Source organism: Equus przewalskii, chromosome 5 (assembly GCF_037783145.1).
Source record: "Equus przewalskii isolate Varuska chromosome 5, EquPr2, whole genome shotgun sequence".
In the NCBI taxonomy this organism is placed as follows: domain Eukaryota; kingdom Metazoa; phylum Chordata; class Mammalia; order Perissodactyla; family Equidae; genus Equus; species Equus przewalskii.
The window spans coordinates 81,806,237-81,825,911 of record NC_091835.1 but is presented as its reverse complement, the minus strand read 5'-3'; the positions used below and the strand labels follow the sequence as shown (position 1 = coordinate 81,825,911).

The 19,675-nt window shown below is 35.7% G+C and overlaps 1 protein-coding gene and 2 long non-coding RNA genes across 9 annotated transcripts in view; 1 reads left to right on the top strand and 2 right to left on the bottom strand.

The window, feature by feature from the left end:
* LOC103560572 (uncharacterized) overlaps positions 1-19,675 on the top strand; it is a 35,324-nt gene that overhangs the window by 8,397 nt on the left and 7,252 nt on the right. For 2 of the 7 annotated variants that reach the window (XR_011540109.1, XR_547243.2), the window contains one exon: positions 3,257-3,731. The exons of 2 other annotated variants lie outside the window; for them this stretch is intronic. This is a non-coding gene — a long non-coding RNA (uncharacterized lncRNA). Of the gene's footprint in view, positions 1-573; positions 3,732-18,786; positions 19,336-19,675 lie in introns of those variants that run through there. 3 more of the 7 variants (XR_011540111.1, XR_547239.2, XR_011540110.1) reach the window with 3 other exon arrangements.
* LOC139083413 (uncharacterized) lies at positions 4,249-13,972 on the bottom strand. Its single transcript, XR_011540117.1, has 2 exons — positions 13,872-13,972; positions 4,249-4,798 (listed from the first exon to the last, which is right to left on the bottom strand). It is a non-coding gene; the product is annotated as an uncharacterized lncRNA (long non-coding RNA).
* LEMD3 (LEM domain containing 3) overlaps positions 15,086-19,675 on the bottom strand; it is a 67,104-nt gene continuing 62,514 nt past the window's right edge. Inside the window, exons 10-13 of the mRNA XM_008535034.2 lie at positions 19,528-19,609; positions 17,644-17,749; positions 17,464-17,542; positions 15,086-17,238 (exon numbers count right to left, since the gene is read on the bottom strand). Coding sequence (XP_008533256.2) covers positions 17,075-17,238; positions 17,464-17,542; positions 17,644-17,749; positions 19,528-19,609 — 431 coding nt within the window. The 3' untranslated portion in view covers positions 15,086-17,074. The remainder of the gene's footprint in view (positions 17,239-17,463; positions 17,543-17,643; positions 17,750-19,527; positions 19,610-19,675) is intronic.

The window sequence follows — 19,675 nt, the reverse complement described above, 5'->3', positions numbered from 1 at the left end:
AATTTATGTATTTTCAACTCTCAGAGAGAAAACTAATAGACCAAATAAAACTATCAGCCGCTTATCTTCCCACAGTGGCATAAAATGAAATAAAAACCCAAAAGCTAGTTCCTTCTAAAAACCATCATATTCTGCTCCCGGTGGTAACAGACAGAGTTGGAACTACAAGTAAAATTGGCTCACATTAATGAAAATATGTAACTATATCGCAACCAAAGCTCTGAAAACTCAAGATATTTAGTGGAAGGAAACACTAAAGAGACATTTATTATAGTGTTTGAAGTAAAAATAAAGCATCAGAACAATAAAAACATTTCCTAAATGAATCTAATGATGCTCAGCTAATTTTATGTTGCTTTACCTCAATAAGGAAAAATACATTGGAAACTCTATACATTAAGTAAGTAGCGATGTTATAAACATGAATGAAATAGCTCTGAACTACTTCCACCTTTGCCTCTAAAATCCCTTTGGTCTGACAGCAGAACATACTATTTCCTGTTGTTGTACTCTGTGGGAAGGAGCACACCCATTTCAATCTTTGTCGCTTTTTTTCTGTATCAACATTTACAGGAGGAATTATTTTGGTGCTCCCCGATAATTCTCCCTAGGTTGATCTCTCAGATCCAGAAGCCATTTGGCGATGAGTCTCAGACTTAACTACTATCAGAATTACCTACCTGGAGAGCATGTTACTATCCTGGGGTCTTTCCCAGATACAGTGATTCAACGGGTCTGGTGAAAGAATCAGCAATCTGCATTTCTAACAAGTATCCTAGATGATTCTCTAACAAGTACGCTACATGACTCTAAATCAGGTGGTCTGCAGCTCATGCTTTGAGAAACTCTTGTTTAGAGTAACCAGAGTAATTTTCATGTCTGCTTTCTAACTGAAGAGTAAAAGTTTCAACTTCTCTTTTCTATAATGCCCTTAACAGGGGTGGAAAAGATTATAGGAAAATACATGAGAGAATATATGACACAGCTTTCATGGCCTTTACAAAATATACATGCTTACTCATAATCCAAATAATCAGGAAATTCAAATAACACGAATTTTCAGTTTACTCTCTGACAAGTGAGGTTTACTATGAAACGAGGCACTGCAAGATTCTGAGTTGCTTCCTGAGTCATCAATGACTAGATTAAGCTCCTCATAGTTTTAGCACTGTGAATATTTTATTGTATTCTTAGAAAATTGGTTATTTTTGAATCAGGTTATAACTCTTAGGTAACTAGAATATTAAATTTATCCAGACATATCTTTAAAAATTACTCCAGGTAAATAGGAATTTTCTGTACTAATCTTAGAATATGATACACATTATGATATACTTTATTGTAGTACACATTTTTTCTGAATATAATGAAAATAGCAAACTTCTCTAAACATTTCAATTGCATGGGGCAATTTTTATTCCACCAATCTCCATGTTTGATAAGGTTGTTTTATAACTAAGTGTTTTAAGTATATTTAGCTGTCCTCGGGGAAAACCAAGAAAAGCAATTTTGATTTTTCCATGTTATTAAAGCATAGTGGAAAATGAAAATGGTAATTTTTTAATATAATTTTGAGTTTTATTTAGATATGATACATTCTAATTTTTGAAAATGTGGTTTTATTTAAATGTGACATATTGAAATACGGTTTATTTAAATGTGAAACAATGTCTAATTCATAAAGATAAATAACAGAATGAGTGGCCAATCAACAAGGTTCATGGCTAGCTCTTTGCCTGTAAGGATTCAACAACCCACACAACTGCTCATGGAAACAGACTCTCTTGCTCATTGTCTGCTTCTCACTCATCTCTATTGCTCCTGTTATCTTCCAGGAATGTATACCATACAACAGAGCCTCATTATTACCAGGTATATATCACATAAAATTAATTTCTAAGATGCCTACAGTTGAAAGATTATATCAGCCTACATGTTTAGAGTCACATTAAGGAACATTTTTAATAGCACCGGACTGACTGTAGACATCTTCAAGATGTAATGTCTTCCACTGGTGAAGCACAACTGGCCCATTCCAGTCAGGCTGACACCAGTGTAAAGAGTGACATTACCCTAGTTCCAAGGATGGTTAATTCCTGAACCCTGTCATAGTTGGGATCTGATCTCAATGTTATTTACGTTGAGAAAAATAAACTTACATATAGATTTTCTGCATTTTAGAAGCCGAAGCAGTGAACATAAAAAGGAAAAATTTTTGGACACAACAGTTGGGGAAAACTAACAATAAAATGACTAATTTAGGAGAGAAGAGAGACTGATAAGGTATACTGTTTCAAAGTCAAGTAAAAAGGGAGAATACATTAGTTTCAAAAGAACGAACGTAGTTAATAATGCAGAATGACCACCACTTGTAGAAATAAAGGAAGATGTCAAAACTTCTGGGCATTCAAAACTGCACCTGATAGGGATATACCAGAGAATTCACCATGAATATGCTGCTTACTTTAGATTTTTGTTATCTTTTATCAGATTTAGCAAGTTTCCTTCTCCTCCTAGTTTGCTAAGAATTACTTTTTTACAAAAGGATATATAGATGTTGAATTTTATCAGATGGTTTTACTGCATCAATCTGAGTTGATCATATTTATTTCATGGTTTTTTTTAATGTGACAAAATACATTTTCTAATGTCAAACCCTCCTGCATTCCTGGAATAAATCCAACTTGGTCATGATGCGCAATTCCTATTTATGTTGCAGGATTTGGTTTGCTGACCATTTTGGTTTGTTTGGGATTTTTGTATCTTTATTCAGTGAGATTGGCCTATAAATTTTCCCTTTGTTTGGTTTCTGCATCAAGGTTATGCTCTTCAAGAGTGCACCCCTTTTTCTATTTGCTAGAATAGGGAATATGTCATTTAAAAAAGGAAGCACTGAAAAGATTATAGTTTTGTAAATGTCTCTCTTATGCATGAGCATCGTTAAGGGGACTCCAATGAAGAACAGCGAAGGAACGTTCAAAATAAACCATGTTATCAAGCAGTTGGTCTCACACAGCCTGATTGAGAAATGGCAACAGGGATATTATATGACGGGCATTTTATATTATTTCATTTAATTCTCTCAACTGCACAATTACCATTGTTTTAAAAATGAGGAAACTGAGTCTTAGACTACTTAAATAACTTGCCTAAGGTCACTTGACCAGAATGTGTAAAAGCTGAAATCTGAGCCTGGGTCTCACTCCAGAGACTGTGCTCTTAACCACTCCTCCTTTGTCCCCCTCTCTCAATGCAGGTCTCAATGAAGACCTTTCATAATAGGAACAACCCACAATTCTGCAGCCAAACTAAACATAGCTCTTTTCCACAGTGCTGAAATTATAAAAAGTCTAAAATGTCCGAGCTTCATCACCAAAGGTTGGTAGTATTCAAAATATACTAGTAGAGAAGAGCAAATGAAGAAAATGGAGAGAATTATGGGAATTATAATCAAAGTAAATATTTGAATACAATAACAAATACTCATGGAGAAATTTTGCAAAATACATACGTATTCCAACAGATTGAACTTCACTGCTAAATCTCAGTATTTCCCTCCAATTGTATGTATATAACATACTCCTTTCACTCTAGACACACAATTTTTCACTTTCAACCACTCTGATATAGAAATTCATTTTAGAATCAATGATGTCCTAAAAGAATCACTGTCAAAGTTATAAAAATAGAATTGCTGTCTCCCTGTATTAAATCCCATTTCTGCCAGAGGACTGATGTTTCTTCTGTCTGGGGGGGAACTACCAACTGTGAACATTTTAAATTCCCTTTGCTTGAAGCTTTTTGGACCAGGCCAGGCTGGCGGTGATACCGAACCTCTTAATCTCAAGTTTGGGTGCCCAATGTGTGGCAAGCCAAACACTGAGACGACAGTGCTTGGAGATGGACAAAGGCCCCATACAAGTTGGCCAAGATGAGAAGGTGGGAGCATGGGTTTGCTCAAAGCTGTCTTAACCAGAGCAAAAAGCGGGGGGGTGGGGTGGGGTGGGGGGGTGGTTATAGAGCTAAGGGGCTTGGCAAGAGGAGCTTCGGAGAATCAAAGGGGATACTCCAGATAAGTGTCTGGGCAATCTGACTTCTGGGTGTCAACGACAACTGAGGGCCAGCCATCTGGTGATCATGACCTCCACCAAAGGCATTCTCTTCTGCAAAAGAAACAAATCCTTGAGACCCAAGTCACCTCTCAAGTTAACAAGAAAACAGCAAATTGACAAGAGTCATCCATGTCTATGTTTGGAACAAGGTCAAAAGGCAATCATGTTCTTATTGAGTATCTACAGTAACCCTCAAGTACCCGGCTTCAGTGCTAGGAACTGAAACTATAATCTGAATGAGGACCAGCTGGTTTCTCTGCTGCCGGATTCCAGAGACAAGTCTAGTTCTCCTTTCCTCTGACTCCGAGGTTTAGCTTTATGCCAGGGTCTTTGATCAGCATCCACATCCTGGGGTGTGATTTCTGTGGTGGTGGCTGTCTTTCTTAGTACCAGAAAAAGTGGTGTCTCTTCCAACTAACAATATCTTAAATGAAATATAGTATATTTAAAACAATGTATATGCAATTTAAGCAGCACATATTTTCCTCATCTTAAATATTCTTCAAAGACATTATTTTAATGATTGCCCATGATTCCATCATATGACAATCTATAATCCATTATTTATTTATTCTCATTTGTGTAGATTTCAGTTGTTTCTAATTTTTATCACAGTAAAAAGCTGTAATGAACGTCATTTTCATACATCCTCATGTTGTCTCTGATAATTTCTTCAGAATAAATTCCTAAAAATTAAAATATAAGGTCAAAGGGTATGAAGATAAAAACATTTACGTACTGTCAAATTGACCTACAGAAATGCTCATCACTTTACACAAAATACCAGCATTTATGTAAGGGGCCTATTTTCCCTAAACTTAAGTAAAATCTGTCAAATTTCTTATGTCAAAAAACTTTCTCAATTGTTGACTATTTTGCATTTATCTCTGTGGCTGAATGTTTCATGTATTTGTTGAGCATTTGAAGCTCCTCATTTGTACATCATTTCCTGATATCATTTGACTATTTTTCTATTGAGATGTTCGTCTTTTTATGTTAGAATAATTTTTACTTGCAGAGTACTACTGCAAATCTTATTTGCTAATATCTTTCCATTTCCTTGTCTTTTAATTTGATCTTAGAATTTCTGGATGCCCGATTTTTATTTTAATATAACGAGCATGTAGCATTTTTCTTTATGATTTGATTCTGTGCTTAACCCTCCATCAAATCTTTTCCTCTGATTTTCCTTTTAGTTATTTTATGATTATTTCTCTTTATTCCTCCTAAATTCCTGGAATTTATCAGGGTATCCATTCTCCACTACAATCTGCTATTCTCTTCCCTAAAACAAACGACTCTATGTTCCCAGGATATTATTCATGTTCTCATTGTTTCCAGCTAATTGCTTAGAACAACACTCCCCCATCCTTTTCTACTTCCTGTCCTTGACAGAAAAGGATAATCATTGTAGAGTGTGCTGGTTAAAAGGCAAGTGTGCTTAGCAGCCTGCCAGAGGTCACTAGGCCCTGGGCTCTTCACTCCAGGTCCTCTTACCACTCCAAAGGCTCCTTTCTCAGTACATCTGTAAGAGCCTTTGTGGAGCACTAGTTGGGAAGTTCTGTCCCAGAATGGCTCTGATACCGATCATGTTCCTCTGACAGGATCTCTTTTCCGCTGACATGTGACCTGGGTTCTATGAATCAGATGCTGGCAGTGATGTAGAGAAGCCCAACTGTGACTGTTAAATACAAAGAGGGGCCCTGAACAAAATAAGCATCTGAGAACCATCCTCCTGCCCTTTGTCCTGGAGCTTGCTGTGGTAAGGAGAGGAGACTGAACTTCAAGAACACAACTGAGGGCCGGCCCGGTGGCACAGCGGTTAAGTGCACACGTTCCGCTTCTCGGCGGCCCGGGGTTTGCTGGTTCAGATCCCGGATGCGGACATGGCACCACTTGGCATGCCATGCTGTGGTAGGCATCCCACATATAAAAGTAGAGGAAGATGGGCATGGATGTTAGCTCAGGGCCAGTCTTCCTCAGCGAAAAGAGGAAGATTGGCAGCAGTTAGCTCAGAGCTAATCTTCCTCAAAAAAAAACCCCCAAAACCCCACAACTGAACGTGTGCGTTATGGGACGTATGAAATCTTTGTGAAAGATACCTCCTCTCGGTCAAGTTAGTATGAGGAAACTGACTGACTCTCACAGTGTGGAAGTATCTAATCATTAAATTGTCTAAGTTACCACAAGCCAAAGGGTCTGTGCCTCCTCTAAGGAGACAAAGTTGCAGGAGCCATAAGCTCTGGCACTACTTACATTAGGGCTCTAACTTTTTCTCTTAATCTTTTTAAACTTTTATGGAATGATCCCCTTTTCCCACTAATTTTAAAGCTTTTATCATATACTGAATTCTTATATACGCTGTCCTCATAATTCAAGTATTCCTTAACCATATAACTTGTTATGTTAAGTCATAACAAATACTCTTACAAAAGTGCTCTTTAAAAAGTCAGTGCCTCCTCAAATGCTTCACAGTACCATCTATGCTAATGTTTGTGTTTGCCAGTGTCTTGCAGATTGCCATTCAAAAACACAATGCAAGTGCAATGAAAATCCACAAGTGAACAAGTGTCACACAATATGTAGGACTTTATGAAGCTGATAACGATGATGGAGAACTATTCAAATCACAAGCATAGCCACAGAATGTATTAGTCCAGTTAGCAATGAAAGGACAATTGCCAAGCACAAAAGGACAATGACACAAGAAGTGCATAAAGGAATGATTTGGCTAGAGAGACACCCTGACAAAAATGGATGAAATCTAGGAAATTTTTGTAAAATAATTCGACTATGAAGCAGAAATCAAACATGAACTGAAAATTATCATTTCATGTTGCAAATAATTTTGTCATGGAAAAAGTGGCAAAAAAAATTATTTCTAAGAGTTAAAATATAAGTTAATTTTGTTATATGAAAAATAAGTTTATTTTTGTAATTTTAGCAAAAACTTTCAAGTTAAAGTTCAAGTGAAACTATTATGAAGATTCGGTCCCTGAATTAAGTGGATTTAAGTGAACTTCTGGTATCCCAAGTTATGCTCAGATAAGTATCTGTTTCAAGGCATTTATTGCCTGCCTATATATTTATGTAACAGTGTTAACACAGATTTAATTTGCTTTAATATCTTAGAGGGCTAGTCTCTCCTTATTAATATTTTTAGAAAACTTACTATCTTTTTTGTTTATCCTCACAGCTGATATCCTACAAATCCATTTAAATTCCCTAGAAATTAATTTAAATCTGTTGGAACCTTTATTGGAATGGCATTAAACTTCTTTACTAGTTAGGAAAAATTAGGTAGCCTATTTGCTACATTCGGTCTTTCTGTCAAGGAAAAATGATATACGTCACCATTTATTTGTTTTCCTTGATCTCTTTCAGGAAAGTTTTCCTTGCATAGGTCCTACATGTTTCTTGTTGAATTTATTCCCAGGTGCTATCGGGGTACCTATCCATCAAATCACCATCCAAAACAGAATATCCCTATTGAACACTCAGGCACCAATCACAAGAGTGGGATTGTCTTTCTTTCTTTCTTTTTTTTTTAAAGATTGGCACCTGAGCTAACAACTGTTGCCAATCTTTTCTTCTTTCCCCCTGCTTTATCTCCCCAAATCACCCCGGTACATAGGTGTATATCTTAGTTGCAGGTCCTTCTAGTTGTGGCATGTGGGACGCCACCTCAATGTGGCCTGACGAGCGGTGCCACGTCCACGCCCAGGATCCGAACCAGTGAAACTCTGGGCCGCCACAGCGAAGCACACAAACTTAACCACTCAGCCACGGGGCCGGCCCCGAATTGTGTTTCTTTAAAGAGATAAACGATTTTCAAAGATGGGGGCAATAAGGATAGTATAACAGAACTTATTTCCACAATATGTTGGAACAAGACATCTTGAGTAAACGTCCCATTATAAAAATCTTTTTTTACTGGATTAAACATGAAAAACATCTTTTTAAGTGAATTGTTGATCTGGCAATAAAATAAGGGGAATCCTTAGAGCGCCAAAACAAAAACAAATGCAGAAAATCAAAGATATAATCAAATGTGGGAGCCAGTGGTGGCCTAAGGAGCATCTGCTGACCCCTGGTGACCCAGAGTTTTTAACAGCGGAATACATATTCTTCTCAAGTGCAAATGGAACATTTCTGAGGGTAGACATATGCTAGGCCATAAAACAGGCTTCAAAAAAAGCTTAAAATGATTGAAATCAAATAAAGTATGTTATCCAACCACATAAAATTAGAAATCAATAAGAGAACAAAATATGGGAAATTCACAAATATGTGTGGAAATGAAACAACAAACTTCTAAATAACCAATGGGTTACAAAAGAAACCACAAGGGAAATTAGAATACTTTAAGATGACTGAAAATGAAGACACAACGTACCAAAACTTATAGGATACAACTAAAGCAGTGCTTAGAAGGAAATTTATAGCTGTAAATGCACATATTAAAAAAAGAAAGATTTCAAATCAATAACCTAAACTACCACCTAAAGACACTAGAAGAAAAAGAGCAAAATAAACCCAAAGCAAGTAGGACGGAAATAACAGATTAGAGTGGAAATTAGTGACATGGAGAAGAGACAAACAATAAGACAACATCAACAACCAACCAAAAGTTGATTCTTTGAAAATATCGACAAAAGTGGCAAACTTGTAGCTAGATTAACCAAGAAAAGAGAGAGGACTCAAATTATTAAAATCACTGATGAAAGAGGAGACATTATTACTGACATTACAGAAATAAAGAGGATTATAAGGAAATACTATATACCAACAAATTAAGTAATACATGAAATGTAAAAGTTCCCAGAGGGACACAAACTACTGACACTGACTCAAGAAACAGGAAATCTGAATAGACCTATAACTGGTGAAAAGATCAATTTAGTAATCAAAAAACTATCTACAAGGCCCAGGCTTGATGACTTCAATGGTGAATTCTACTAAACATTAAAAATAATAATTAATACTAGTTCTTCACTAATTTTTCCAAAGAATAGGAGGGTCCACTTCCCAACTCATTCTGAGACTAGGATTACCTTGATGACAAAACCAGAGACCTCACAAAAAAAGAAAACTACAGACTAAATATCTCTTATGACTATAGATGCAAAAATCCTCAACAAAATACTAGCAAAGCAAAATATAAAAAGGATTATACACCATGAACATGACCTGAGACTTATCCCAGGAATGCAAGGTTGGTTTAGAATTTGAAAATCAATCCCTATTGTCAATAGAATAAAGGACAAAAATCACATGATGGTCTCAATACACACAGAAAAAGCACTTAACAAAATCCAACATCCCTTCAAGATAAAAACAATCAGCAAACTAGAAATAGAAGGGAACTTCCTCAGCTTGATAAGGGAAATAAGAAAACACTTGGAGATTAATGAAAATGAAGACACAACATACCCACAGTTAACATGATTCTTAATGGTGAAAGACTTAATGCTTTCCCTTTAAGATTAGGAACACAACAAGGAAATCTGCTCTCACCATTTCTATTCAACATTGTACTAGAGGTTCTAGCCAAGGCATTTAGGCCAAAAAAAAGGTCATCTAGGAATAAGTAAAATTAACTCTATATGCAGATGGCATGATCTTAAATGTAGGAAATTCTAAGGAACTCACTAAAACCTACTAGAACTAATAAACAGTTCAAAAAAGGTGGCAGAAACCAAGACCAATATACACAAATCAATTGTATTCAATACACTTGCAATGAACAATCTGAAAATAAAAAAAAAAATTTTTTTTAAGATTAGCCCTAAGCTAACATCTGCCATCAATCCTCCTCTTTTTGCTGAGGAAGCTTGGCCCTGAGCTAACTAACATCTTCCTCTACTGCCCATCTTCCTCTACGTGTGCAACGCCTGCCACAGCATGGCTTGACAAGCAGCGCCTAGGTCTGCAGCCAGGATCCAAACCAGTGAACTCCAGGCCACTGAAGCAAAACATGCAAACTTCACTGCTGCACCACCAGGCCGGACCCTGAAAATAAAATTTTTAAAATTCCATATATAACAGCATCAAAAATAATAAAATATTCAGAATACATTTAACAAAAGAAGTACAAAACTTATACTCTGAAAGCTACAAAACATTGTTGAAAGAAATTAAAGAAAACGTTAAATGGAAAGCCATCCCATTTTCATGTACCGGAACACTTAATATTAAGATGGCAATACTCCCCATGTTGCATATTGATGTACAGATTCACCACAATCTCCACCAAAAATCCAGCTGGCTTCTTTGCAGTAACTGAAGCTGATCCTAAAATTCATAGGAAATTCAAAGGATCCAGAATAGCTAAAACAGTCTTGAAAAAGAAAAAGACAGTTCAGAGATTCACACTACCTGATTTCAAAACTTGCTACAAAGCTGTAGCAATCAATATTGCGTGGTACTGACATAAGAATAGATAAATAAGTGGACTAGAATTGAGAAATAAACCTTCACTTTTACTGTCAACTGATTTTCAGCAAGGATGACAAGATAATTCAACAGGGGAAAGAATAGTCTTTTCAAGTAATGGTGCTGGACACCCCAAATGGATATCATGATAGAAAACAACGAAGTTGAACCCTTACCTCACACAATATTAAAAAAATTAACTCAAAATGGATCAACAACCTAAATGTAACAATAAAAATAATAAAACTATTAGAAGAAAACAGGAGTAATCATGACCTAATCCAGGATCTTGGATTAGGCAATGGTTTCTTAAACACCAAAAACACAAGCAACAAAAGAAAAAATAAATTGGATTTTATCAAATGCAAAGATCTAGGCCCAGAGGCACAGTATTCTAAGCAGAGAGAACAAGCATGAAGGCCCTGAGGTGGGAAGCGTATTGGGGGGGAAAGGGGGGGAATAGAAAGTACACCAGGCTGGGTGAAGAGAGTTAAGCAAAAGAGGCCTGATAGGAGAAATATTTGAAGAGATGGGCACAGGCCAGTTCACAGACGGCCCTGGAGGCCATGACAAGAAATCTGGACTTTAATTCTAAATGCAGTGGGAATCACTGGAGGATTTTATTTTAAGGAGTGACATGTTCTGATACATGTTTTTGAAGACAACTTTGATTCCTGTGTGGAAAATGAATCTGGGCAGGGAACAAGGAGACCAATTTAAGAGGTTTTTGTAGCAATCCAGGCAAAACAAAGTGATGGTGTCAGGAGAATGGATAGACTGGAGATAAAGACAGCCAGACAGACAGATATGAAAGAGCTGAAAGGACTTACTAACTAGTTGAATGTAGGAATTGAGGGAAAAAGAAATAAATAACTTCTGGGTTTTCAGCATAAGCAATGGACTTATGTAGTGTAATTTACCAAAAGACTAGAGAAAGAACAGGTTTGGAGGCAAGGAAACAGAAATGAGAGCTTTGTCTTGGTTATATAAAATTTGAAAAACCTTTTGTCATCCAACAGGAGCTATCAAGTAGCAACTCTGGACCTAGGGGAGGAGTCAAGGCTGGAGACAGAAATCTGGCTCCTAAGGTCAGGGCATCCAATACGAAGAGACCAAGCAAAGGGGGAGGAGATGGGAGAGGAGCCTGAAAAGCAGCAACCAGTCCAGTAGGAGGGAAAAGGGGACTTCTGTGATGACTCAGAGATTCATTTGTATGAGATGCATGTAGCCATCATCATTGTCTTGGCTGCATACTATTATAAAACATACCACAGTTTATCCATTCCACCATCTATCGACATTAAGATTGTCTTCAGTTTTTTACTATTATAAGCAAAGTAATAATGAACTTTCCTTCTTCAACATATTCAACATATGTTTCCTGCTGCACATATTCAAATTATTTTATAATAGTATACAGCCAAGACAATGATGATGGCTACATGCATCTCATACAAATGATTAATTTGCATCTCCTGATTATGATTTTTGGCTTCCATATTCTTCTTGAAATATTCTTTTAAATTTAAATACTGATACCTGATTCTGTTACAGGAAAACTTTTAAGTATGTTTGAAAGAACTTGGGTACGTGTATCTACTTTTTCCAGCTATAGATTTTATGAAATCTAAATATATATCAAGTATTCTCAATGAAACTATAGCATATGAATTGAGATGAGCTATAAATAAGATGACCAACTATACAAGTTTTAGCTCAATAAGTCACAGGACACAAGTCACTCCAGCTGTAAGTGTAATATATAGTCTAGATTTCAAAGCATGTAAAATAGCTCATTAATAAAATTTTGATTACATGTTGAGATAATAATATCCTGGATACATAAGGTTAAATAAAATATATTAATTTAACCTATCTTTTACTTTTTGAAATGTCTTGGGTGTAGGGCAAACGATTTATAAATAGCCCTCTTTAAAGAAAACTTTGTATTTATTCCTTCTTTTGACAATCACAGGTTTCTAGATGTACTCAACATCTCGTTTTTCTACAAACCAGGAAAACTTCTCATCAATATCAGAGAATCATAGACAATGCTAGAACCTTATGTAACTTAACAATTCTGTTTTTAGGAGAGGAGATTCTCGAAGACAATCCCCTCTTGCCCATCCTCCAACAATGTCCTACAGTAGAAAAAGTCAGAGGGATTATTTTGCTTAACTTCCACAATTCTGGGAAATCTTATCTAGTGCCCTGCCTGGTCTCTTGCTACCCCCTCCAGTAATCCATAATTTAGAGAATGTCACCACCATCTACCAGTTGCCCAAGCCAGAAATGTGATACTCATACTAAATTTCTACTTTAACTTCACACCATTCAAAGACCTTTTCAAATTCCACCTTCTTAATGTGTTTCAAGTTTTTCTTATTATCTCACCCCATCCCCAACTCCCACCTAAGAGCCACACGGCTATATGTGGCAGAACTGGCATTAAACTAAATTTCCATCTCTAAATGGCTTCTCTCTCTTTCTGGGTCATTTAATTCACCTTTCTGGTTTTAACTCCCAAATTGTATCTCTTTCTCAAAATACCTCTGAGCTGGAAATCCAATCACCTGCTAGAAACATCTACCTAAATATTCCATAGGCATCCCAATCTCAAAACATCCAAAAATTCCATTTATCATCTTTCCCATCCAATTTGTTACTTATAACCTGTTCACCAAACGCTGGGATTAAATTTCCACACTAGAAAATTGGATGTCAATTTCTCTTTCAGTATCCACTTAATCAAGTCCTTCCCATTTTATGTCATTCTTCAAATCCTTTCTCCATTTTTCATCCCAACAAATCCTCATCTGAACTCCCTTTAACAACTAACATCCAAACTTCATAATGTGACCTATGAAGCCTGCCATGACCTGATAATTGCCATCTCTGCTTAGTGTCTTATACTCAGCAACTCAACCATAAGAAACTGCTTGTAGTTTATATAAGCACCAGATTGTTTTCTCATCAATCTGTCTTTTTTCACACGCTTTCTACGCCTAGAAAGCCTTCTTTCCAATTTCAAGAACGTGCAGGTTTCCAATGTCTACCCCACAGAAGAAAACGTAAATCTAAGTACACAGGTTCTGCTGGTTTTAAAGTCTAAGAATCAACAAAATGAGTCTACCCTGCTGCACCTAGTAGAGATTCTCAGGTGAAGAAATATACCATCAGGATGCATTTCTAGTCACAAACTTTCTCCAGTGGGGCTTAAAGGCAGTAGCTAGTCCTGTTTACTGGACAAAGAGAATGAACATCCCAGACATTCAGTTTCTTTAAATCACAACTTCTGGCTTTTAATTATTTTCAGTTAAGTACCTTTCTTGAGAATCCTTTCCAAAAGGGTGGCTGCCAGAATTCTGCTTGGTTTAGCATCCTCTGTTGAGTCATCTGGAAGCAGTGACTTGCCGAGATAAGTCTAGGAGAGAAGGGCGAAGAAGCCACGCAGGTGACCTACAGTAATGCAATGTCACTGAGAGCAGAGAGTGAGACCTGCAAGGTCAATCTTATTAAAGGAAACTTTCTGGGCACACCATACATCAAAACATCACTCACTTGGAAATCACAACTTGTCATCCAAACAGTGAATACAAGGAAAAGAAAACAAAGTCTAATATAAGGCTCCAATATTCACAAGATATTCAGGCATCCACAGAACAATGAGTATGAAAATGGATTTCATAATAACTCAGGTTCCATATATTAATTTTTTATGAGCTCATCACAAGAACAGAAGTTCCCCTGAGAGCTCAAGGGAAAGGAGACTTATCATTCTTCCTATACTAATTAAAAAGTGTTTAATAAATGTCAAAATGAATTAAAATATAGCTGAGCTGTTACCTTATCTGCCCTGACGTCTTCTCCACCTATTAAGATGCATAAAGTGCCTCTCAGCACTCCCAGAATTTCTTCTGTTTTTTTCTCTTTCACTGTATCTTCCACATTATCTTTTAACTTATCTGCCCTACGTTCTTCCTCTAGATTGTGACCATCTTGAGGACTGGGCCATGTCTTTTTCATCTCTGCATCACTAACACATAACAGTGCCTGACAGGTAGTAGCAATCAATGAAAGCCTACCAAGTGACTGACTAATCGAGTCTTCTTTTTACTTGATTAAACCATCAAAACTTCTAAATCAATGCTACTTAAAGTAGCTAACCCATAAACTATTTGTTTATGATAAGGAGTTTGAGCCAGAAAGTAGGAAAGAATGGCTTCTTTTGAGAAAGTCTTGCTATGAAAAAATGTCTAGTTAAACTAAACAGTGCCTCAGTGATGCACTGATTTACATTCTTGCCTCACTTTGATCCCAACACTTGAGAGTCAGATGAAGACATTTTCAGAAATAAAAGAAAGATGCTGAGAAATGGATGGTTAAAATTAACTTTAGGGTCTTCATTCATCTTTATAAGCATATGTATATTTACAGAACCCCAAAAAGATTTTAAATAAAGGCACATATTTTCACTGATAAAAAAAAAAAAATAAAGACACAGGGCACTTAAAGAGTTTTTCAAAAGCCAAGACACATAAAAAAAAAACCTAATAAATTTTTAATTAGAAGTTTTTCCTTTTTTTTTAAACAGGACAAGTAACAGATTACATCAAACTTCAGAACTTCTCAAATATCTAATTATTATACACATTCCCATCTGTCTTGCAGGGAGAGATCTTGGTCGGCTTAACAGTTTCAGGTAAAATAAGCTGCATAATAGTATATATTACAATAATAAATGTACAATGTTTACATGAAATATGTTTTAGAAGAAAAAGATGCATCTGCATCAAAAGGCGACATTTTAAAATGCCACAACTGTTTTTTACATTCACTCTTGCAACAGGTCAGAAGATGGGGGTCTCTAAGCTCAGATAAATCACTATGATGCACATAAAATACAGAAAGATTATTTTATATATTATATATATATTTATATTTTCACACTTTAGCATCTGGGACATAAAGTGAGAATTTAAAGTTTATTCTCTTCAGATAACAAATCATTTTTTATTCTTCATAAACATGGTGCCCACAAAAGCACATAGGTAAGGCACGAGAGGGTTTTCTCTTACAGAACAGTGTGCATCATGTTTACTTAACCAGAAAACGTGCATTATCTGTGCAAGTTCATGCTGCAAACCCAACACATATACAACAAAAAACAAAAAGGAAACTGAGCTTTAAACAAAATCAAAATTGGTACAATTCCAGCTGTTTCACATATTCATTTGGACTGATAATGACATATCAACAGGTTATTTTAAAAAAGCCAATGTTACAAGTAAACTTTACTCGGCAACTATTTTAATCTGAAATCATAAACAGTAATAAAGTAACTTTACTGAAACAAAGTAAATACTGAGGCACAAAGCGAAGCAACGGTCACTCGGGCAATGACCCAAAATTGCAAATATAATATTTCAAATACACATTTTGCTGCAACAATGTGCCCTGCTTTAAACTTGACACGTAACAGGGGAGCTAACATTTCATTAAATTATAAATAGATTGGGAAAATGAATGATCCCAATGGTACTATATCATAGTCCTAGTATTTATAATAAATACAGATTTTCACAAAATAGTTTTCCAATATCTGCCAATTGCTTCTTTATTGCTCACATAAATTTGAATCCATTACAACTGGTATCGGAACTTTCACACAAAATCATACTCAGACATTTTTATATAAAACTTATAAAAGATATTTTAAACTTGTATCTAATACTTCCAGGCATCTGGCTGTTTGATCTATGTGATAGTACAGCCACATGTATATATGTGTGTGTATATATACACATATACACATACATATATATATACATACACACATATATACACATACATATATATACACATTAGATTATGAATAAAACAGGAAGCTTATTTTACTGCTTTAATGCAGACATCCTCACAAAACAAGACTACTTTCGCCACCACCAGCATTTATACATATATACAAAAGCCAGTTTAAGTACATGTACATCCACTTATACTTTTACGTAACCACTAAACCCAAAGTAATTTTTCCAAATTCCAGCTGTAGCAAATGAGTCTCTTACAAGCAATAGAAACCTAAGGTTAAACTGGGAAATTAACAGTTTTACTACAGTAGCCCATAAGGAACTATGCAGGTGACTGTATACAAAAATTCACAACATTAGTTCACAGGAAATTATGGAAATACAGGAAGCCTCTTGACCATGCTTTTGTGTGGTTATCCAGACACTTCTTGGTGCAAAAATACAACCATCACATCTGAAAATGCTTAAGAAAGTCAATGTTCCTCATGCAAAACTTTAAATGCATTGGCTTAACTGAGCTCCAAAAACTGAATGAAACAACTCAGCATTGCTGCCTCACTGCCAAGTCCCTTTGGAACTTAAGATTTCTGGAACGTTTGAACAGAGCTATATTCAATAAAAATATTACATACAAAAAGCATTTAAAAAGGAAGACAGGAAGCCAAACAGGAATTTTCCTATTGTAAGTAACAGTCCTAGGAGTAGAAGAAAGTCTTTTCAGGAACCAACTTGAGAGTTGGCTAGGCCAGTCCGAAGACGAAGATGAGACATAGAGTTCATATGTGTATTTGATGGCTTCAAGGGAGTGTTGCAAGTAAGAGCTTGGGGAAAGCGATGGTGATATCTATCTAGTCGTAAATATTTTACTGTAACCAATTTCCCTGTTGTAAGATAAAAATAGCATTTTAGATCTGTTAAAATGTGCTTAATATTTATAGAAAACAAACTGTGGTAAAAGACATATAAACACAAAATACAAATAAAATAATCTAAAATTATTACTCTAAAAATGCTAACCTAAAATTCTCCAATTTAAAATCTGGTATAGTTTAACAGTAAGCCATAATTTATCTTTTCAAAATGTTTGTAACACTCAAATTTCTTACCATCAAACCAAGAGCCATGCAATGCCTTAAAAGCTTTTCCAGCATATTCTGGAGACAGACATTTAACATATACACAACCCTGTGATATTAAAAAAAAAAAAGAAAGAAAAGAAAAGAAACAGTTTTATTTTAATAGAAACAAATCCAAAATGTAGAATTCAATAGTAAAAGTTACTTTACCTCACGTGAATTTTTGTCTACGGCAATGTGCACAATGCCATCATTATCACTGCATTTTTCTAAAATTGCTTCTTGAATTGCCAAATGCCACTGATCCCCTATCTCCCTAAAAATTAATGAAAACAAAAATCAAAAGCCATATTTCTATTCAGTAAGAAGTCTTCATCATCTCTCACAATTATCATACCAGAATGGGGATACTTTAGAAACCACATCATTAAAACCAGTAGTAAATAAATGCTTGTTACTAGCAGCAGATAAAAAAAAAATATTAGCATTCAGAAGTCCCAGCCTTTCCCTCACTGTCTAGCATAAGAACACCCAGAATTGAGGCAATGAAGAATTAGCCCACCACAGTAGAACACATGTTCTGCCATTTTTATGTTTAAAATCCTATGTATGTACAGTCATTTCTTTTTAGACAGCATGAATAAGCACTTTAATGAGTTGTAGTGAACTTGTAAAAGTTGAATATTATTTTATTTTTAATTACATCTTCAAATTCCTAAACTTAAGGAAAATTCTTAGCAGACAGTGTAGTCTGAGCTTGTCTTTTCCAAAATAATGCAAAAGTGATAAAGGCGAAGCATTTTGCACTAATAGTCCCCCTACTAGTATGAGAGTTTTAAGATTCCTGCTGCCGTAATGCATATTTGTCTTACTTGTGAGATACATACGGTGCACAGGGGGGAAGGCGGCTACACTTCACATAGCAAATCTTCACCTTACGTAATAAAATACTGGTCTGGCATGGGTTTCCTAATCCCTAAGGTACGAGCTAAGATTCCCAATAGAGGGACCACCACACTGCTAACTATTTCTATCTATGCAAAACGGATGGGGGGAGCAGTTTTGAGAATATACTGACAGTGCTTCTCTGCATTTCCAATTTTGCTGCCACTTATTTGGAATCTCATCAACTATTTCATGAAATAAATGAGTTGTTAGATGGAAATTATGGGTATTTTATTGTAATACAATTTGCACTGTCAGGATTTTTTTAAAAAACAAAATTTGACCCGTTATATCACTGGACAGATAAGCAGTTGCCTTTAGAAGTAAATTCTAAAGATTATTACAGTTTACATGTGAAATATTATGGCTTCAAAGGCAATAATTTTATTTATTTATTTATTTTTTTAGTGAGGAAGATTGTCCCTGAGTTAACATCTGTGCCAATCATCTTTCATTTTGCATGTGGGATACCACCACAGGGTGGCTTGGTAAGCAGTGTGTAGGTCTGCACCCAGGATCTGAACCCACGAACCCCGGGCCACCGCAGTGGAGCATGTGAACTTAACCACTATGCCACTGGGCCAGCCCCAAAGGCATTATTTTGACTGTGCTTTTTTTTGGATGCATATGCTGCTGTAATTATATACACAAAAAAGTTCCTCAAATATCAACTGGACATAAAAATTTCTCAAATTATTACATGGACAAGTAGACAAGATTGCAGAAGGGAAGGTGTGTACATCTTTGTAGAGAATTTTTTTACAGAGTTTGGAAATTTAAAAATAGTATTTTTATCTATATTGTCTACTGAGGCAAAGAATGTTGGAAGACAAGACTTACACCTTTAATAAAGGGTATTGCTTGTCATCATTTGTGTCATTAATTTGACTCAAGCATTTATCTACTCTGAGGATTCACCATGAATACAAAGATTTATAAAAGTTTTACAAATCATTATATATCTGTTGTCTTTTGGCCAAACTTTTGCTTGGAATTTAACAAAAGAAAAGAGAAAAAAATAACATTACTGCAGTTATTCGGAAGCAAACGAGATTTTTCAATTATAGACATAGCATTATAAGAATATCATGCACATTTCAGCCAAATATTCCAATACAGATTACATGTACCTCTGATCATAATACTTACATAACTGGATCAAACATATTTCGAATCTTTAGACATGGTGTCAAACTATTTGGCGGCGAATTTCTTCTATCTAAATGAAATGCTACAAAAAAAAAAACTAGTTTTACGATTTGCCATTGTTCCATTTTGTTGAAAGGTATTCATTCAA